Source organism: Molothrus aeneus, chromosome 9, assembly GCF_037042795.1.
Source record: "Molothrus aeneus isolate 106 chromosome 9, BPBGC_Maene_1.0, whole genome shotgun sequence".
NCBI classification, from domain to species: Eukaryota; Metazoa; Chordata; class Aves; order Passeriformes; family Icteridae; genus Molothrus; species Molothrus aeneus.
Window position 1 is genome coordinate 2,050,156 of NC_089654.1, and position 22,666 is coordinate 2,072,821.

The 22,666-nt window shown below is 46.1% G+C and overlaps 1 protein-coding gene across 1 annotated transcript in view; it reads right to left on the minus strand.

The window, feature by feature from the left end:
• The window catches only part of CACHD1 (cache domain containing 1), a 91,709-nt gene extending 69,479 nt beyond the window's left edge, over nt 1-22,230 (minus strand). The window contains exon 1 of the mRNA XM_066555454.1: nt 22,021-22,230. Coding sequence (XP_066411551.1) covers nt 22,021-22,230 — 210 coding nt within the window. The remainder of the gene's footprint in view (nt 1-22,020) is intronic.
• Nucleotides 22,231-22,666: the final 436 nt, after the last annotated feature.

The window sequence follows — 22,666 nt, forward strand, 5'->3', positions numbered from 1 at the left end:
GGCTCTGTTCCCCTCTGCTCCCAGAACAGGGGAGGAATGAACTCAGACATTGAGCACACTGTTGGATCTGACAGCTTGGCATTCCGTGAGCCAGAATTCCACCTGGAACCACCGATGCCTTTTTGGGGGTACCTAAAAACACAGGCCAGACAAAAGTAAGGGAATAAAGAGTGGTCATATTTATTGAGGGGCCTTCAAGTTTGATCTTAATTTTGGTGGCCAAAAGCATCTCAGTTAACATTTACATATCAGCTATGGGAGGTGAAATCCCATGGGATCATTTCAGGCCTCAGAGGAGAGACAAGGAGTAGGCACAAGATGGAAAAGGAGCAAAGGAGAGCACAATTCTTATAAATTTGTTTCCTTGGAAAACTCAGGTACCTTTTGGGCAGACAAAGCCCTTCAGGGGCTGCACCCAAAATGGACCATGGGTCAGAGGTTTTCACACTTTTATAAGTTTGGTCCATGCGCATACTGGGGGTTAATCTGCCAATTACAGCTTCAGGTAATGAAATAATTCACCCCAAGTCTGCACCCCTCAAATCCCTTTTGTTTACATTTCTCGGGGCCTTCAGGTACATTTTGGGCAGACAAAACCCCCCCTGGGGCTGCATCCAAAATGGACCATGGGTCACAGGTTTTCAAATTTTTATAAATTTGGTCCATTTGCATATTGGGGGTTAATTTCCCAATTACAGCTTCAGGTAATGAATTAATTTACCCCAAGTTTGCTGCCCCAACTCATTTTTGTTTCCATCTCTCAGGGACTGAGGCAGTGAGGAGTCCCTGATTGCCAGGCCTGGAGGGGAATTGTTGAGTCTGCCCAAAATGGGACAGCAGCAGCTCACACTGAACATGGAGTTTAGAGCTGTGCACTAAAGAACTGCAGGATCACAAATACAGAAAAACAGAAAAGCCAAAATCCCAAGGCATCACCACCAACACCCTACACACAATGACAGCACTGACAAACTGCATCCTGCAGCCCAAAAAACAACAGGCAGGTGCAAAATAGCAAATGATTCCTGGGTAAATAAAGCAAAGAGGGTAATCCCTGGAAGGAAGTGCTCAAGCACTTTTCCAAGGAGCTGAGCTGTCCCACAGCACCCAGAGGTCCCCACAGTCCCTGGGACTGTTCCCTCCCTCTTTTTTTTAGGGAGCTGTGGCCCAGCACAAATAAAAATTCCCAGTACCAAAACCTTGGGAATGCTCGCTGGGAGCTGCTGCTGAACTTCTCCCTCTGTTGAACTCATTATCTCGGGACACAGGAGGAGGCAGAGCAGCCCTCAGAAAACAAATGTAATCTCCTGGAAAGAGCACAGCCATTAGATGTTATCAGTGTGCAAAAAAAAAATTAAAGGTTGAGACTGGAGGAAGCTCATGAATTGAATTCTTACAGCACTTCAAAGCAATTTGTGCATGAATGCAAGCATTTATTCTTCTAATTAAAAAAGGGAAAAAGCAAGCAAAATAGCAAGACATCATTTACATGAAAGAGGGGCAAGTAAAAAAAACCAAAAAAAAACAACCAACAACCAAAACTCAAACAAAACCTCCAGTGTTAATCAAGCACAGTGTGGATTCCAACCCAGAAAAAGGAGAGAAAGCTCCAGATTTAATGAGGGAAGGCGAGGATGAAGGAGAGGAGCAGAACTCGCCCCGGTGCTTTCTCAGCCATCCCACAGGAATTTCTACATCCAGCCCTTGGGAGCAGAAAACCATCAGATGCTGTGCAAAGCAGGGATTTGATTTTATTCCTGCCCCCTCACTGTTTTCCAAACAAACCAAGGCTGGGGGCTCCGGGGTCCTGGCTCTGGGTCCCAGGGGATGGGATGGTCCCACCACAGCAGGGATGGAGAGGGGTTTTTGAAACATGATTTCTCCTAAATAAAGATAATGATCCCAGCCTTCTAAAAATGAGCAGTGCTGAAATGATAAGGAATATATTTACCTTTCAAAAGGAAGCAGCAAGAAGCTACACTCAAGTCCAATTTAAACATCACAGTGTGCTCTTCTGAGGAGCTCTGATTAACAGCCCTGAATGATTCCTGTGCCTGAAACTAGCCTCAAATCAGCAGCTGAAATTTGTAAGAACTGCCCCCCAAAACATCTCCCTAAAGGCATCTCACCTATGCAAACATAACCCCTCAGTTCCTATGCAGGATTGTTTCAGTTTCCACTAAGCATCTCCTCCTTAGCCAGGGGAGTTGTTTTTTGCAGTTATTTCAATGCCAGGGATGCTCTTTGCCTCCGGATTCCCACAAATTCCAGCCACACATCCTTGCAGTCACTGCAGGAGGAGAGTTCTGCTGGGTTATCCCAGATGTCTCACTGGGTACCCTCAGGTTTTCAAGGGAGAAATGCACTACAAGCAGCTTCAGCTCTGCTGGGAAGAGCTGCCCATTTGGGGCTTTTGATGAGGTCAGTGTTACTGATCAAAGATAGAGGAAAACACGGGAGAGAAAGCACAAAAATCACAATGCAAAAAAGCTGCAGAGCAAAGAGGAAAAAGAAGGCAGCTTTCAGGATGTTTAGAAACAGCCTGGGCTCTTTTGGAACATTGTTTTTTCCTCTGCTCCGAGTTGTTTTCACCTCCCCAGTGCAAACACATCCAGGAAGAGACTGGGCTGAGAACTGCACAATCCCAGCTGTGGAGGATGGAATTAATATCTCAAATTGATATCAGATTCATGTTCTGCAACCTAAATCACAGCAGATCTTGCCACAAACCTGTAAGCACAGTCCTGGGACCCTGCCCATCCACAGAGTCTTGGAATTCCTGGCCAACAGAGCACAACATCACGAGGACAGGGCAGCCAACAGAATGTGGGAGCAGATTTCTACTGGAAAAAAGGGATTTGAACTGCAGGGAAGCAGCTTTTCAGAAAAAAAGCAAGCCAGGAAGTTGACAGTGGCAGCATTAATTCCTTTCCTGATGTGATGTCATTGCCAGTTGGGTTGTACCTATTAAAAAGATCAAAAAGGCCTCAAGTGCACACACATTGTTAAAATTCAAGCAGTGACAGAGGCAATTATTATTTTTCATTCCCTCTATAAATATTATCACAAGCTGCTTTTTCACAAAACGTTTACTAACTACGAAGCAAATGCGCTGCTCCTGGTAAATGAACGCAAACCAATTTCTCTTTCAAAACAGGAGAGAATGATTTGACCTCTTTTTTAACCTCCAGTCATGTTTAACTTTGTCTAAATAAAATATTTTGGAATCTCTGGAGAAAAGGCTGCTCGTTTACTCCAAACAAATCTCTGCTGTGATTTCCTTCTATGAATTCTCTTATTTGAGAAGCACTTGTGCTGATCATGGGTAGTGTCATCTTCATGAAAGATAATCAAGAATCCCTAGGCAGATATTTGCACTGGAAATTAGATGTTTCATAATATTTCAACATTTCCTAACATCCATTCATATTTAATTCTTGAGGATGCTTCAATGCACATAAAATAGGGATCAGTCCAAGCAGTTTTCCAATTAGAACTCGTTCTGAGCACGAGGCCAACAGGACTGAGTGGCAAACCTGAAATTGAATTAAGGATTTAAGGCTGGATAGAGACCACCTCCAGCTCAGCAACTAAAGAAATTCCCTTTCTGTTGCCTTTCTGTGCAATTATCTGTGTGTTGCACATCTGTCTGAACACGCAGGAACGACACCATAATCCACTTTGGGATCGGGATTAGCGAGTTCAGGCTCCAAGGAGAAATAAAGGCATTAACACTGCTTTGAATGGAGAATGGAAGTGGATTAATGCTACTCAGGGAATGAATATTCCTGTTGTCTCACAGTCACTCCTGCACTGGTAGCAGGATTTGACTGTCAGGAAGTGGAGGGGGGGGAAAAAAATACTTAATGAGCTGAAAAATTTTCATTATGCTGAGAGTGATAATTTATCTTCACAAATTAATGAATAAATTTTAACTTTAATAAATTGCTAACACCCAGGAATTAATCTAGGTCTCTGTCTCAGCATGGAATCTGTATTTTAACTTCCAGACTCCATGTGTGTTTTCACAACGCAGTTTTTGCATTGGGAACTGACAGACAGCGGAACAGCTCAAAACTCCTGTCTCACCTCCCCAGCTGGACTTTCATCCTGGCTTTTCACTCCTAGCAAAGACACAAACACAAGGCTACAAAATCAAAAGCATCAGGAGATAAAAAAGTTCAAAACATTCCAAAAAGTGATGTCCATCCTCAAACACAGAGGATGAAAATGAAGGGTGAGAATTCCGGAGTCGGAATGAATGGAAAGAATATTGAATTTCTTATGAAGAAAAAGTAAATTATGAAAATTCCCAGAGCCATGCAAGGCAAATCCTTTCTGCAGTGTGTCATAACACATTAAATTAGGGTTATAAATTAGGGGATGTGCTCCTGTTTCTCACTTGCAGATGAATGAAGTGGCAATAGGAAGCAGCTGCCTGTATCTTAGCACGCATAAGGGGTAAGAACTTAGGCAAAATTTAAAGTAAAAAGGACAATGTGGCCACTGCAACAATGTCACCAAATCCCAAGGAGCCACTGCCACCAGTTCCCAGCGTCTTTTCCACGTTTCCTGGCTCTGCAGCCCCTCATCCCCCTGTGCTCCCACTCTGATCCACAAAACGTTCCCAGTGTGGGCATTGTCTGTGCAGACATCAATTACCCACACAGAGAGGTCCCATGGTGTGTTTGGGTTTGCTCTGCTCCTCACGCTCACAGCTCCTGCAGGTGAGCCCTGCCTCAGCCTAAAACACGTGGGATGCCAACCCAGTCCTCCCAAACACCGAGTCAGGGATCAATAAATGAGAATTACTGGACTTCAGGACAGTTTAGGAGTGCACTCTGATTGACAAACACAGCAATCATTAATTGCTTATGTTAATTGGATTTTTTTAAATGTATTTGCATCCAATGTTCACCATTATTAACCACAAGCTACTATTTCCATAAAAGTGATTGGATCCTCTCATTTAAATAATCAAAAAAAGAGCAAGAGACTCCCACAATAAAGCTAAAAATGCATAAAGTGTAGAAGAAACTGGGGGAAAGAAGGTTCCTGAATTAATTTTGATGCGTTCCTTGTGGAGAGAGGGGATACAATGAGACAAGTGGTTTCTACAGTGTCAATGCCATTGTAAGTTAACAAGTTGCAAAATTAGTTTTGTTTTTAGAGTTTGGCATATCCAGATCAGGCACTAAAACTGCCCTGGAAGACAAAACCAAAACAAACCCACACAAAACAACAACACCCAACCTGCACAGTTATAATTAATCTATAAGTAAAAGTTAATATTCAACTGCTGACAAAACCTAATGAAAACAGAGATATTGATTTAAAAAAACCCAAAGCTGCATTTAACACAACCCCCCCCTATTAATCAGCTGTTGTTCCACCTGTGCCGAAGATTCATTTTACATTAATTGTACACCCTTGAATTAACAAAAAAAAGCTTTCTTTGATATTTGTGGAATCCCAGACTGGCTTGGGGTGGAAGAGACCTTGAAGCTCATCCAGTTCCCCCCCATGCCATGGGCAGGGACAGCTTCCACCAGAGCAGGCTGCTCCATTACTCAGGAGAGAAAACCCTCATCATTTCACTTCGTTTGAAGCAAGAAGGTGAAATGCTCTGCATGGAAACTTCAAGAGAACAACACAACTTCAAGAGAATAACGCTTAGAAATAGCACTGGAACATTGAACTGGTCCTGAAATATTTCCAGGACCAACAGGGACATGGAGAGCACACGAGGTCCCCATCTCAGACTGTTCCCTACAACTTTCCCGCCCAGGAATTCAGAACTTCCTGGGAAAACCAAGGGAGCCCACACAAAGTGACCAAAACCCACCAGGCACAGCTCTGTGACACCCCCAGGTGCTGCAGCAGGAGCAACCACCACCACCTGAGCCAGAAACTGCCCCCTCAGCAGTCCCAGCTCCTTCCACAACTCAGCTTCAGGGAATTCCTGAATCAGGATTTATCCCTCCAATCAAAACCAGCCCTGAGATTCAAACCATTTACCGAAAAAAAGAGTCCTCATGCTACAGCAAGGTTTGATCCCTGCATGAGCCACTCATTTCAGAGTTGAGCTTGATGATCCTTCCCAACTCAGAATAATCTGTGATTTTATTTCCTCTGTTTTAACTGTTTCTCCTCTTTGCCACGCCATGGACAATTGTTGCTCACCCCAGAGGTTACACAGATGTTAACAGCCACCAGAAGAGGCTGCTCAGATTTCAGTTTCTCCCCAAAAAGATGTGGACATTTCTACCTTCTTCTCCACAGGGACATTTTCAGCACACAGTGGCAGGGGAGGAGCCACAACCATGGTGAGATGTGAGGAGCCCATGACCTGCAGCTCATCTGAGAGCAGAAGAGCTGGAAACAGCCTCCAACCTCTCGTTTTTGGGGGTAGAAATGTACTGAGCAAAGAAAAACCAGGACAAAAAAGACCAAATTGCCATTTTCTTGCCCAGAAAAAAACAAATCCCAGCACCACATCTCACAGAACAAGAAGCTCTGCTCAGATTTTACAACTCCATAATTTATTACCACATTCGTTCCAGCAGATTTTTATTTTAAATATGAGCTCCCCCCAAAAAAGCCACATTTAGGTTTTCAAAGATTCTTAATTTTCCTTTCTGTGGGATATTACTGGATTTCCTTATCCTTGGAGAGTTTTATCTGGGATTACACACGTGTACCAAAACACAGCTGTTCCACTTCTTGGCTCCTTTATTTTTTTCCCAGAGAAAAACCTGCCTCTATCAGGCACCCAATTAGCTGCTCACTATCAAAAGGCTGCTTGGGCCTTTCATCTGCTTGAAAACTGGATTCAAGTGAGAGGGTGTCATGGAAACTGTGGCTGGGGTCATTTCCTGTTGCAGTTTTTCAGTCACCAAAAATAAAATAGCAATAACAATAATAGAAGGGTTTTTTACTGATTAAAAAAAAAAAAATTAGTGTTTGTTATCCCAGCTTGCAAAGCAGTAGCGTGAAAAGGAAAATTATCTTATTTTTCATGAGAAATCTTCATCTGACAAAGCAGAAGTTGATTTCAATTCGGTGTTCAACACTCAAAAAACTGAAGATCACGTGCAGAACACAAAACTTGCAGCAAATATGCAGTGAAATTAATGAAGAATTTAAAATTAAAAGCCCAGCTCGCAGTACTACCACAGAATGTTTGTTTCTCTAAGTATTTCACTGAGCAAGTGGGATAGAAAATTACAGATAATTATATAGGAGATTCTAGCTAATGAGCTAAGGACAGTGCTGAAAACTAAAACAGAAAAAAAAGGGAAAGCTCATGAACCAGGGAGCTTTCTGGCCTTAAGATAAGTCATAAACAGATGTAATTAAAATTTAAAAAAAAAAAAGAAGAAAACCTCAATCCATTGCCAGATTTTCTTCTATTTTGATGAAGAAAAGAGGGAGAGAAAAAAATACCATATATTTGCACACTTCCCAGATAATGGATTTCTTAAACACGGAGTTAAGCGAGGGGAAATAGGGAAATATGAATAAATTCCTCTTAGAGAGGAATCCTGGATCTGACTTCTGTGAGTGATCTTTGGTGAGAGGAGATTGAGGAATATCCATTTAGAGCACACCTAGGAAGGTCCTCACTTGGTTATACAGAAAACACCCCAAGTTCACTTGGCAAAAAGGCCCTGAGTGCTTCATCTCCAAAAATTTCTTCCAATAATTCAGCTGAAATTCTCCCTCAGCTCAACAACACCAATGCAGAACGTCTTGGCTGATCCTGAGACAGAAGTGCTTCCAAGCCCCACAGAAACAGAGCCCAGCCCTCTGCTTTTCACCCCGTTCCTGTTCCCCTGGCAGCATTTCCCAGCTGAATTCCCTTCCAGCCCCTCTGAGGGCACCTGGGTGCAGCCCAGCCCTGGGTTCCACCCTCAGCCACCCCACAACCAACAGCTCTGCCCTTGCAGGAGCTGCAGACGCTCAGCTCAAGGCAGACAGAACAACTTTGGCTCTCTCCACACCGTGGAATCTCCAGCATGGAAAACCAACAGCAAACACGTGGACGAGACGGAGACAGGCAGCCCAAGGGAAGGAGCACGGGGAGGTTCACTGTGGTATCCATCCCCACACACCTGCCTGGAGCTGCCCAAGCAGCTCCTGGATCTTCCTCACCAGGATGTTTCCTTGGGAACACACACAAACAGCTCTTGCACGCCAACCTTCCCACCAGGGATGGCTCAGGGTGGACACCAGCAGGAATTTCTCCATGGAAAGGGTGCTCAGCCTCGGCAGGGGCTGCCCAGGGAGATTTGACTGATCACAGTGGACACCAGCAGGAATTTCTCCTTGGAAAGGGTGCTCAGCCTCGGCAGGGGCTGCCCAGGGAGATTTGACTGATCACAGTGGACACCAGCAGGAATTTCTCCATGGAAAGGGTGCTCAGCCTCGGCAGGGGCTGCCCAGGGAGATTTGACTGATCACAGTGGACACCAGCAGGAATTTCTCCATGGAAAGGGTGCTCAGCCTCAGCGGGGGCTGCCCAGGGAGATTTGACTGATCACAGTGGACACCAGCAGGAATTTCTCCATGGAAAGGGTGCTCAGCCTCAGCGGGGGCTGCCCAGGGAGGTCTGGAGTCCCCATTCCTGGAGGTGGCACTCAGTGCCCTGGGCTGGGGACAAAGTGGGGATCGGGCACAGCTTGGACTCCACAGTCTTGGAGGGCTTTTCCAGCCTTAACAGTTCTGGGATCCGACCAAACTAGAAACCCCACTCCAATCACATCTAGCTAATTTCTAACTTAATTAAATACCTGCATTTTCTTGTGTATGTTCCCCCATCTCCACCGTTTGGGTTTTTTTTTTTAATAATCTTCTCTCACTTCACCTTTACTCAGCAATTTCCAAACTGGAATAGATTTCCCAAAGTTTTTGCAGGAGCTGAAACTCTCTCTGCTTGTGACCCCACAAAGCACCACGTGAATTAGCAACAATAGACAATCAGGATCTTTTTCTTTATCAGACAATCCAGGAATTTTTTTGCTGAAGTTTCCCTCTTTTTGTTAATGGAAAGGTAAATATATATCCACTAAATTCTTGTTCTAATGAAGATTATTGCCAGGCCAAGCTGCACGCATCCATGACCTTGCAGCCTTATTTTTTGAGTATGAAAGGTAAGGTTAGAAAAAGCTTTTCTAAGACCCACAGACAGGAAACAAAACCTAGCTGAGAGATTAAACAGAAGATGAAAGACAACATCAAATCTCAGTTGACAAAAATAATAAATAACAAAAATTTTAAATAAATCAAACGCTGTTGCGGTACGTGGCCATTAGAGACAAACCTGAGAAATAAAGGGAGCGACAAAAGGTGTCCCAGTGTCCCCAGGTGTGGGGACACAGCCCGGGAAGGTCATTGGGAATGCACAGCCCCAGCTGGGGCAGGAGGAACCGCAGAGCCCCCAGCCCTCCCCCCCTGCCATCCTGCTCCCCATTATTCTCCACTCAAGCTGAAAGCCACAAGGGCTTTCCCTCGGCCCCGCCGTGTCAGGCAGACTTGGGAAGCTCGGCAGGAATTGCTGAGGGATCCAGGAAGGCACAAAAGGCTCCTGCCACAAAGGGCCCTTTCATCTGGGCCGTGTGGCCATTAAACACGTCCTGCTAATGTGCATGCGCTTTATAAAGTGATTATAAAGTGAGGGCTCAGTCACTAACTCAGCTGCACAATGAGATTTTTAAGTCTGTCACTGGAAAACTGGGATTTGAAATGAGGAGGTGGGAATGCTGCACAGCCCCTCTGAGTAACACTCAAGGCCTGGTAGCCCAGCTGAACATGGATTTTGTATGTTTTAAGGCTTTCATTTCTTTGTTTGGTGACACTCAGGCACCTCACACTGCCCAGGAAAGCATGGAAAAGAGGATTCAAGCCCTGACAGTGCCCCTGCACCAAACATGATGCTCTGAGGACACTGGAATCGCTGCTCTGGCAGGCTGGTAACAGAAAGTTAATAAATAAATAAATAATAGAAATAATAGATCAGATCTTGCTGTTACACCATGGATCAGGATGGATCAGGATGAACTGGTGAGCTGCCACCCCTGCTCTTACCCACACCAAAGCAGTGCACAGCCACTTCATCCTCTTTCTCCATCTTTTGCCTCCCTTTCCTTTTCCCACAGGGGCTCAGCATCTCCTGAGATTCTGAAATAACTAAGACAGGTACAGATCCCTGACAGAGAATGTTATCTTCTGTCCACCAAAAGGAAAAAAATGTTTCTAAAAAAGTAATTAAAAAGGAATTTCTCTTTTTTTCTTTCTACATCATCAAAGCAAAGGCAGAAGTTGAGAATCCTCCCCGGCATGGGTGTGCCTGTGGGCCAGCTTTGCATTCTGGCCAGTGCAAACCACAGCCTTGCTATGGCAAGGTTTCCATATTTTAAATATATTTTTAGACTCAGGGCCCGATGCTGACACTGGCTCTAACTTCATTTCCGAGCCAGGATCCCAAAAAGAGTCCCAAACAGGCTGTGAATCTCTTTTCAGGATTAAAATTAAATGTCCTCTCCCAGGGGCAGCAGCAGCCGAACTCCAGTGCAGCTCCTCATGGGACGAGGAGGAAGAGCCGGCGGTGGCAGAACTGCTGGGGTTTGTCACACACACCAACATCAGGTGTGTGCTCCATCCATGCCCATCCCTGCAGGAACACAGGAACCAGAATGGTTTGGCTTGGAAGGGCCTTCAATCCCATCCCATCGCACCCTGCCATGGCAGGGACACCCTCCCCTGCCCAGGGGCAGCCCCAGCTGCTCTGGGCACCTGTGCCAGGGCCTCACAAGGAACAATTCTCTCCAAATACCCCAGCTAAACCTGCTCTCTCTCAGCTTCCAGCCATCCCTCCTTCTATCCCTCCACGCCCACATCAAAAACCCCTCACAGGTATCTTCCACCAAGCACAAAATTCCAGGGGATCTGGTGGCATCCTGTTATTTAATCCCTATTGGAATAATGATAATAATGCATATAAAAATGTATATAATACAGAATAAGTGTAATAATGTATATACAAATAATATGTTAACATTATTTATATCATTTATATACATAATAATGTATATACAAATAACGTATATACAAATATATTAAAATTATATATAATTTATATACATAATGTATATAATATAATAACGTATATACAAATGATATATAGAAATTCTATTCATCGCTTATATACACAATAATGTACATACAAATAATGTATATATGAATAATATATTAAAATTTTATATATCATTTATATACATTATATATATACAAATAATAATTTATATACGGATAATATATAGAAACATTATATACATATATATACACATATATATACATATACATATATATACATACATATACATATATATACACACATATATATACACATATATATATACACACATATACACACATATATATACACACACATATATATATATACACACACATATATATATAAAATAATGTATATAAAAAGAACATTGTTGGAGAGGTCCCTGCCACACCAGAGCTGCCACCAGGCCACCTCAGCTGTGCAGAGTGAGGCCAAGTGCCACGGGCAGGGAAGTGGCACTGGGAAGCAGGGGACAGGGAATGGCAAACAGGAATGGCAGAAATGGCAGCAAAGAAGCAAAGCAGAGGCCAGGGAATGGGGAGTGACAGGGGAGGGCAGCAAAAACCCAGCCCTGCTGCTCCTGGCCCCGCAGTGCAGTTTGATGCACAAAGTCCACAGAAGCCCCTGTGCTCACCAAGGAGCCACAGTTTGGGATGCAAGGCCCTGGACAAGAAGGGACAGTTTTTGTGTCACAGTTGGAGGAAGATGAGGGTCAATAAAACCAGGGAAGAGCCTGGAATGAAAGGGCAGTTTCTGTACCAAAGTTGCAGGAAGATGAGGGTCAATAAAACCAGGGAAGAGCCTGGAATGAGCCTGACCTACACAGTGTGCACCTGCACTGTACATCAAGAACATTCCAAAGAATTCCAAATGAACACCTTCCCTCAGTAAATATTTGAATCACTGTTATCCCTTTCCCTGCTTGTTTTTCCTCCTCTTCACCCTGACTTTTCAGGCTCTGAAGCCACCAGACAACACACACCCCAGGCAGGTCTGAGGTTTCCAAGGAGCCCTCCCAGAGCAACTCTGCATTCATTTCATCCCCACCCCACATCTTCCCTTCCCAAAACAGCTGCTGCACCTTTGCTCCTCCAGGAGAAATCCACCATTCCAAGCACTGAACACCATGGTGATGGATGTTGGGTTGCATTTATTTTTGGAGGCTGAGGTTCTATTCTTGGAAAGGTAGGAAAAAGCAGCATTTCAAAGTCTGAGGTTGCAATTACCAGAATATACTTTTTTTTTAAAAAATGTGTTTCTAGACTTTCAGCCAACCACTTGCTGAATAAATACATAAATAATGAAGGGGGAGGCAAAATTCTATTTCTGTGACATCACAGTGAATCGATATTTTAAAATTCATGAGATTGAATTTCACACCAAATAAAAATAAACAACTGGTCATTTCTATTTCAATTAAACAAGTTATCTCCTATCATGGCTGTGTTGGGGTTGCTTTAATTTTGGCTTTGCAGGCAGTAGTTCTAATGGAAATACAGCATCACCAGTATGTCAGTATTTAAAATTTCAGAAACCAAACACAACTTCTGGAATAAAATCCTGTGTTCCCAGTGGTGAACTCAGCACAGCAGAGGTTCCTCTCTGCCAAGAACAGCTGCATCATCAGTGAGCTGAATTTAACAACTTCAAGACCATCAAGCACATCCATCAAAGCAGCTACTGAAATGGTCTAGGGATTGTAAAATATAACAGCAGCAGAATTCAAAAGGAAGAGCCAGAATAGGATCCTTTATAATTATAGCTTCCTTTCAGTCAAAAATAAAATATTAAAGAGAAGATTTCTTGTTTTCCCCAACTGCACTAATGAGAAGCTTGGCTACTTAGTGCCACTAGGTTTGGGTTTGCAACCTCCACCTTGGTGAAGCTCATCTGAAGCTAAAACCTCTCAGAAGTTCACAATTTCCATCCTCCTCCTGCAATGTATGTAAATATCATCTCTCTTCCATTTTTAAAATCAAAACCTCCTTCAAGGAAGACACAGGAGACTGTGTAGCCAGGAATAAGAATTTCTAATTTTAATCACAGAGATCAAAGCCTGAAATGCACAGTTTAAAGCCAGCAGCCTGACCACAGCTGCCTACTGTGACAAACAAGCATCCTCAGTGCTTATTCCTGCCTGCTCCAGAAAGTGCAGTTTTCCCTCTGAAATGCTGTGTGCAGCCGAACTCCACCAAAACAGAGCAAGGGAAGAAATCCCACAGCACACCTGGCAGTCCTGGCCAGCCACTGGCAAAAGGAATCAAAGACAATTCTGAAATGCATATTCCAGACAATTCCTTGGGCAAACAATGTGCCCAAGGAAGTCTAACTACCTACAGCTGTGGCTTATTTAAATTAAATATCCTTTCATTGTTAAAACTGCTAAGTGTATTAACCTCAAATTAAAAACATGTCTATTTTTATCCTTCTGTGCCTTCCATACCACACAAAAATCCTGTCTCCAAAATGTTGGTTTGGCCCCTCTGGAATACACCTGTCCATGAGGGCTTGACCAGACTGTTGCCAACTGGAAATAGAGAATAGAGAAAAAAAAATGGCCTTTTAAATTTTTTTTTTGCAGCTTCAGCTTCCAGTAATGAAATACAAACTGCAATTTAGGACCCACAGTGGAAGTGGCTTTTCCTCCTCCTTTCACACTCCTTGCAATGGGACATGCTGCTTCTTTCCTATTCTCCCATTAGTTCTTTATCAACAGTCAGAAATCCCACATGATCTCAATATTGGAGAAAAGAGGAAAACCAATCTGTTCATTGACTGACCACGAACAAGGCAATACAAATAACCTGATGTGATCTCCTTCTGTGCCCACCTCCCACCAGCAGCTGCCCCTGGGCTGGTTTGCAATGGACAGGCAACCACCAAAAGCAAAATTTACTTTTTGGAGAATTTACTTCTGCCCCCACAAAATGCACAATTCCACAGCCACCCCAAGGTGGGGTATTGTTCATTGACGGGTATTCCCAAAAAGCTCTCCTGGCTTCCAGCACATCCAACACCTCAGCAGCCCAAAAAGCCTCACACCACTCATTTTTCTCTTGCAGTACAAGTTAACCATGACCACAATCCCAGTTCCCAGGTTTTGGGAAGCATCAGGAGCTGAGCCATCATCCCACACCGGAGCAATCCCACCTGACACTAATGATAGTTACTTCTGTTGAAGCTGTGAGCAGTCACCAAATTTTATCATTCTATTCTTTTCTTTTCTAGCCTTCTAATGAAATCCTTTCTTCTATTCTTTTAGTATAGTTTGAATATATCATTTTCTTTTAATGTAATATATATCATAAAATAATAAATCAACCTTCTAAAACATAAGAGTCAAAATTCTCTCTCTTCCCTCGTCCTAAAACCCCTGCAAACACCTCCCCAGGGTTTGTCTGATGTGAGTCCTGAGGTGAGACACAGCCCAAAGGGAAATGGTTTTAATTCTTCCTTTGCTGAAAGGGAGAGAAGCGGGGCCAGGGAGGTCACTGGGAGCCCCTCAGCCCTTTGCTGTGGTACCCCCACATCACCTCTGCCAAGCTGAACTTATCTCCACATGCACTTTGGTGTGAAATCCCCCAAAAACAGCACCAAAAACAATCCCACCTGGGTGAACACACCAAAAATTCAGCTTAAGGCGTTCCAGCTCCTAGAAACTTTTATGGCAACCTCCAGATGTGTCTATTTTGAAGGGTTTCTTTTCCCCTGGCCTCACTCCCACCTGTGACAAGCCAAAGTACAGCCAGAAATTCCTACAGCATCGCAGGGATATGTGCAAAAGAAGGTCAAAGCTGGACAGGGAGCACTGGCTAGACAGTTCTGCAGACATGCTGAAAGGAAAATCACAGTTTTTTATCCAAAAGGTGGAAGGGAGTTCATATCAAACAGTCCAAGTTGTGCAAATCTCTGAGCTCAGAGGCCAACAGCTCCACAAAAAGCTGTTTTCATCAGCTGCTCCTGACTGGGAAGCTGCTGAAGGGAGATGGAAGAGTTTGCTTTTACTAATTCTTGTAATTGTGCAAATATACTTCTGCAAAATCTCTTGGGAGGCTCTCCATGGAGGCAGTTGATAAAGTGACTCCATTAACACTTTTCCTGGGATTGGAAATGAGCGCTCCTGATTTGTGGCACCAGGATTGTTTCAAAAGTCAGCTCAGATTCTCACTGCTAAAGCAGACACATAATTTCATCCAGATTTCTGCACAGGGTAAGAACACACAGAGCACAAGATTCAAGCAATAACTTGGCTTATGTTTTATATCAGAAAAGGAAAATTTCCACAACAGACATTGCATAAGCAGCAGCGTTTTTATGCTGTTTTCCATGGAAAAGAGAACACAAGGGTATGTATCCTTTCAGATTTCACTAACACTGCATGGTACTGAACAACAACAAGCGACAGGAAAATGATGATTGAGGAGTGCAGGCTCTCCATATTTTTACACTTTAATCTGCATGAAACCTACAAGACAAGAGCTATTAATCAAAACCTCAGCAAAATTTTTGACGTACAAAACAAAGATTGATGCATCAGGTAAGTCACTAAAATTGCAATTATTAAGTTATATTATTCATCTACAGAAAAAAAAATTAGAAAGAAAAAAAATTAGTATTTTCCTATTCAGATGCATCAAAATAAATCATTTCTGGGCCATGATCCAACCCTTATCCAGGAAGTGTTGCCATTTCCAGGCTCACAGAGACCCAAGCTCAGGTACCCCAGACCCCAGCCCCAGCTATGGAGCACCCCAACAATATGGAAATAAACAAAATTTGGGGCAATTCCTTAGAGCTGGGCACTTCCACACAGGAGAGCAATGAATGACAAGGCTCTGAGCATTTCTTGGCCAATTCCTCCCCAAAAACCGACAAACAACAAAAAAAATCCGTTTACTCTTAATTCTCCCTTTTAATATATAGATATAAAAGAAAAACTGGAAAACACATGCACAAGAAAACTTTTTTTTTTTCCAATTCAAACACATCCTGCCTCTCTGAAAGAAGAGAATTTCTCTACGTTTTTTACAACAAAAATTAGGCTATTTTCTCCCCAGTGCCTGCCCAGGCTATGACAGCAGAGCAGCTTCTCAGGCACCAACCACTCCAAAAACCAAGAGTGCATTTCCCTGCGCGCCTTCCTCGTGTTATCAGCCCTGGCACAGCCGAGCTCCCCAATCACCTCCCAGGAGATCTGAATTCCTGCTGTCCCCGGGATCCTCGGGCACAGCTCATTATCTGCCAGCCCACCTTGCTGCTCCACAGCCCAACTTTTATCTGGCGGGGCCAGCTGCATTCCCGGTGTTTGAAGTGGAATGTCAGCCCCGGCTGATGCCACAGCGCTGAGGATGCCCCGGCCCTTTGAAGAGGCGGCTCAAAGCCTGATTAAAAATTCAGATTTGGTCTGCCCTTCCACCAGGACCCTCTCGCTGTCTTTTGGAAATGGTTCATGGCAGGAAAAAAAAGGAATATGTGTGGAAAAGGATAAAAAACTTGGGCTGCCAGAGAGGCTCGGATAAAGCTGCTGTAGCTGGACTCAAACTAAGGCATAATCATGGAAAACAGATGAGGTTTTCCTCCACTGGTTTCTGCTCCGTAATAATTGCTACAGCACACACTACTGCCAAATAATATCTAAATAACCCAAAAAGGTACAATCAAACACTTAACAGCCTTCCTTACTTATGGGTTGTTTTTTTTTTGGTATTTCAGCTTCACAAGATGAAAATAATAGGAAAAAAAAATCAGCAGTTTTTTTGTGCTGAGGGTGCACAAGGTCCAGGTTTCAGAGCTGGAGGACGTGGGGTTTTACAGCACTTGCTGTGCAAGTGCCTCACACTCACCACAGATTTATTTATAAAGACCCATCAAAAGAAGTGGAGAAATGTGTGAAACCCCTGATTTCAGAGATGGAGGACCACGGTTCTGGTATTTATACTGGTCTGCAGGACAGCTCAAAATGGGATTTATCTCTTCTAAGTAGTAAATCCAATAGCCAGAATCCCATTAGAAAAAATAAATAATGCTGCATTCTGTCAACGCTCATTTTAAAAAGGACTGAAAAAATGGACAGTTCTGGTGACTCCAACTCTTTGCCATTACCCAAAAATCCTCAAAGAATGTGGATTTTTCAGCCCATATAAACCCTTGGACATGTCTCTGTCTCCGTGTTGTGCTTGTCTGAGCACAATCTGTTCTTCTTGAAAAACATATGGCCAGACAAGCTATTAGGGAGAGAAATAAATATATAATATGCTTGCCAATCAACCAGGAAAAGCCTGTACTAAGCTGTTATTTTACACATCACTGCATCACCTGATGTATTAATATATTATTGTTTGCACAGTATTAATACTAAAAATAAACAGGGAAAAAAGTGATCAGCAAACTGCTTTTTTTTTTTTTTTCAGATTCAAAATGCATTTTTTTAATTCCAGTCCCCAAGATCAGTAGCAGACAATGAGAAAGGGCTGTGCTTCCTTCTCAGAGTAGGAGCTAAGGATTAAGATGGCAGAGCTGCCTTCACAAATATCCGAGGCCCTCTGGGCCTACAACTTTTGTTACTGTCTGGCTGGAAACATCAACATGCATTTTGAGAGTTATAGAGGCATTTAATGCTTTTCATCTTCAAAGCATTTCTTACTCCTTTCAACTCTGGCTGCAAGTATTATATCCCTGTTTTGGAGATGGAAACGTTACCTTGACCCAGAATACCAAAAAATATTCCTCACCTCACCCAGAGCAGATTTAGAGGGTTAAACCTCACCAAAACCAAACCAACCGCTCAAAAAAGTTCTGATTTATTCTTTACCTGCCTTCACCTCCCAGCTAAAGAATTTCAGTTGTTTCAACCAACAACCTACCCCTGTAATTTCAGCCAGGCCAGAGAAGCTGGGATCAGACAAGCCAGGTAACAGCGATGGTGAAACTCCACCCGCAGACCAGGTCATGCCACAACCACCAATTCAGTTATAATTTTAGTAAAAAAAGGCTCTTAACTTTTAATTAGTGCTGAGTGCCAGCTCTGCCCAGGAGAATACATTACAGGACTGCCACACAAGTAGTCATCGACCAAGCTGCAGCCCTTAGCAGGCCATGCCATGGGACACTGAGAGTTTGCTGAGGAATGACAAGAACACGGAGCTGGGAGTGCCCACTGCCTCCCAAGGATGCAGCCTGCTGCTAGCAGTGCTCCCTGGAATGGCAGGGATGCTGCCAACGTGCTCTGGCTGCCCAGAAACAAAGGAACACTCACAGGTGACTGTGGTACAGCACAACCCAGAATCCTTCTCCAGCACCCTCCGTCCTGCAGGAGGGAGAGGAAGGGAAGAGATTGTGGTGAGGATGTTTCTGCTTGATTTGGGAAATGACTTTGGGCAGAAACACAAACAGATCACCTCTGCTGCTCAGGGCAAAAACCCCTGTAAAAATGTGTATGTACACAGCACTCACACCCCAGCACGGGAAAGGGAAGACACAGAATATTAAGACACAGCAACATCATTAACTGGGGGTTTGGCAGAACTGCCAAACAGAGGGGGAACAATAATTAATCAGAGCAACAGAGAAAAATCAGACAACTGATGAACTTTCAATATTTAACCACTCGTGGAGAAAGAACACAGAGGCAGACACCCAGGAACCCACACACGCTGCAGAGCCCAGCACGTGTTCTCACTAAGGGCATCCCTGGCACGGTACAAACATGTATATTCTAATTGGAAATTTAAATAAGAAACTCTTAAGCTGCTGTTCAACACATCCAGCAAATGATGCAACTCACGAGTTGTCACCTACACTACATGATCCTCAGCTGCTCTAGGCAGTACCATTCAAGGAATAAATTTATAAATGAAACCAGAGCACTTGCATGGGCGAGGAAACAAAGCACTCCCCCAAGGTGACAGTCAGACACTGCCCTCATGCAAGGCTCTGGAAATAGAAAGCAGTGGTGTGAGTGCCAAAAATCAATTGTCACACTGGTGTGCCACCAGAATCCTCTCTCATCCTCAGTCTGCCTGTAGCTTCAACCTCTCTTCCAGCTGTACCCCACTCCTCTCAACAATGCCAAATGATGTGATTTTATGAGGAGCAGTCAGCCCTCACTGCTGCTGGAGCAGTGCCATGAAGCACAGATACAAGGAGAAGGTGCCACAGGAAGGAGACACCGGACAGAGAAGGAGCTGGTTCACAGCACCGCCAGTGCTCCCGCAGAAATCTGATTTATTTCATATCCCACAGCTTCCATTACTCCCTGCCCCTCCTCACAGGCATTTAAGGCTCACAAATTCCATCCTTCTCCTCTTACCTCTTCCACCTGCTCCTCTGGTGTCCGCTCTGGAGTCTCCACCTCATCTCATCCTGCCTTCCTGCACTTACGGAGGCTCTGTCCAGACCTTCCTCTTCTCCCAGACTCAAAACACACCCAACCAACCTCTCACCTTGGCTCTACTGAAGCATTCCCACCTGCTCCCGCACTCATTGGATGCTTCCTGCCCACCTCCAGCTCAGACCCTTCCTGCAAAGCCCCCTGGTGACACCACCACCTCCTGCCTGTGAGCAGGATGTGCAGATGTGGGAGCCACAGCAGGCAAGGACCAGAGCGTGGGGAGAGCACGCAAGGGAAGCACTGGATCCTGCCACTTCCTCCTCTCTGGTTTGTGAAGCAAATAAAACTAACAGCTGGATGTCAACCCTTCCTCCCTCCACCACAGCTTCCCCTCACCACTCCTGATTTGGGGCCTGCCACCCTCTAAACCAGGACAACACCCTTGGATTTGTATCCACTTAAAGCAGGGAAGTGTTCTCACTCTCCTGCCAAAGTCCCACACCTTTCTTTTCTGTTTTTTCTGCAAACACGACCTGTCTGCATCATCCCAACATCCCCACTGTGGCACCTGGCACCAGGCGCTCATCACCACTCACCAACAGCCCTGAACACGCAGAAATAATGGGGAATTCTGTGCCAGCTACACCCATCCCTGCCTGAGCAGGCTTTGGAAATTTCAGCCCTAAAACCAAGTGAGAAGCATGGGAAGCAGTGACACATGTCATAACATTTTTTATTCTACTGTAGGAGGTCAGCAAAAAAAGCTTCTAAAATCAGGGGAGGTTTTGTTCCCACCGGTTTTTAATCTTAAACAGCTGTAACAATGTTCCAGGGGAGAGCAAAGGACAGGCTGGGCATTAGCGTGATGAGAGTTGAGACAGTCAAAATACGAAGCATATAAAAATAGAGCTGAGTATGAAAAGGGTTTCAGTTTAACTACCAGTTCCACCACATTAAATTACTCCAATTAATAGTAAACAGAATTTTAACATTATTTGCATCTCCGTGCACTGGCATCCAGATTGTTCCCGAGCTCGGATCATCGGTACAATTCTTGGAAAGAAAACCTGGCTCATCCTATGGTTAATTCTTGTAACAATGTATATTTCTGTGAGCTGCTTTTTCAAATACAACACGCGTTGAGGTGATCGTATTATAATTTTTTTAACGCCAGAAACGGATTTAGCAATGCAATTATACTGCCTTAATTTGCATTAACAGAGACTCCACCAAAGCAAAGGATTATGCTTCTATCTTTTGAGGGGAAATACACACATGCGTATGCACGGCAGAAGGGGAAAAAAAGGACTTCCTTGAATTCAGTACATCAATAATGTACCTTGTTAAGTGAAGTCATTTAAATCCGCGTCTTCTCAGCATCAAGGACAAGAGACAGCTCAGTGTTTGCCCGGACAAAACGAGCCCTAGGAGGCCGCCCAGCACAATGATGGTCCAGAGGTGAGAGAATGCAGCCAGTTTAGAGAAGATAAAAGGCCATTTGGGTAGAGACCCCCGCTGATCCTATGAAAGTGTCTCCTTTTCAATCTGGGAGGCTTTTAAAACTGCATTTGCTACTGACCATACCTTCCCCTGAAAGCCGCCCGGGATCCGATTTCACTTTTCCCCCCTCCAGAGAGGGTCGGCAGCCGCCGGCTGTACCGCAGGTACCAGCGCTCCCTGCAAGTCCCACCGGCCTCCAGCAGAGCACCCGCAAACAGCACACAACTCCGGCAAGGAGAACAGCCTTCCCCCGAATGCAGCATCCCAACAAACTCCTCCGGCCGCACTCTGGGGCCGGCAGCCATCGCTTCCCCGACCGCCCCGCAGCTCCTGCCCGCGGGATGCTCGGCCGGGACCGGCTCAGCCCCGAGCCCCCCGCCCGGAGCTGCCCCGGGGCACGGCGGGCTCAGCCCCGAGCCCGGGCTCGGGCCCCTCCGCGGCTGCGGGAGGCGGTTTCGGCTACTCCTATTGTGTAAATCGCAAATAAAACAAGAAACTGCCCGTGCCCCGCCGCTACGGCCGAGCTCGCCTTCGGGCGGGAGGCACTGCGGGGGAAGCGGGACCGGAGAGAACCGGGAATGAGGGAGCGGGGCCGGGGAGAGCCGGGGCTGGGGAGAGCCGGGGCTGAGGGAAACGGGGACGGGGCGAGCCGAGGCTGAGGGGAACAGGGACGGGGCGAGCCGGGACTGAGGGGAACGGGGACGGGGCGAGCCGGGGCTGAGGGGAACGGGGACGGGGCTGAGGAGAGCGGGGCCGGGGAGAGCCGGGGCTGAGCGGAGCTGGGGCTGAGGGGAACGGGGCTGAGGGAGCGGGGCCGGGGAGAGCCGGAGCTGAGGGGACCGGGGCCAGAGAAGCCGGGCAGCCCGCGCAGGGGGGAGGGAAAGTTTGAGAAGAAGAAAAGAACCGATGGAAGAAAGAAAGAAAGAAAGGAATGGAGAGAGAAAGGGCAAGGCAGGAATCGGGAAGAGCGTGTGGAGGAGGGAGGGAGGGAAGGAAGGAAGGAAGGAAGGAAGGAGGGAAAACCAGGCGAGGCGCGGGCCGGGCCGGGCCGTACCTGCATGGTGACGACCCTCAGCTCCTCAGTGGCGAGCTTCCTCATCTGGCTGGCCAGGACTTGCGCCTCGTCCAGGATGGAGAACTCCGCCTCGGCGGCGCCCAGCGCGCACAGCAGCGCCAGGCACAGGAGGCCGAGCGGCCCCCGGTCCCCCCGGGCAGGGGCAGCGGCGGCGGCGCGGGGCTGCAGCCGCCCGCCGCCCCGCGCCATGCTGGGGGAGCGCCGCGGGCAGCGCCGGCCGCGGGCAGCGCCTGCCCCGCTCAGGGGCCGCCCGCCATGCAGGGGACGGCGGCGGGCGCTGCCCCGCGCCCGGCTCCGCGCTCACGGCGCTCGGCGGGGCCCGCGCTCCGCGGCCCCGGCGCTGGAGAGAGACGGAGAGACGCAAACTGCGGCGCGGAGGAGGAGCGGGAGCGGCGGGGCCGAGCGGAGGCGCCGCGGGCAGGGGGAGGCGTCTGGGGCCGCCGCGCTGCGGGCGGGGGCCGGGCCGGGCCCCCCGCGCCAGCCCCGCCCCGGAGGCCGCCGTGCCCCCGGACCGGGCGGGGGACACGGAGCGGGGCGGCTTCCATCGGCCGGCAGCGCCTTCCGAACGGTCACCGCTCTGCCTCCTCGGATCTTTTAAAAATCTTTTAAAACTCTTTTAAAACTT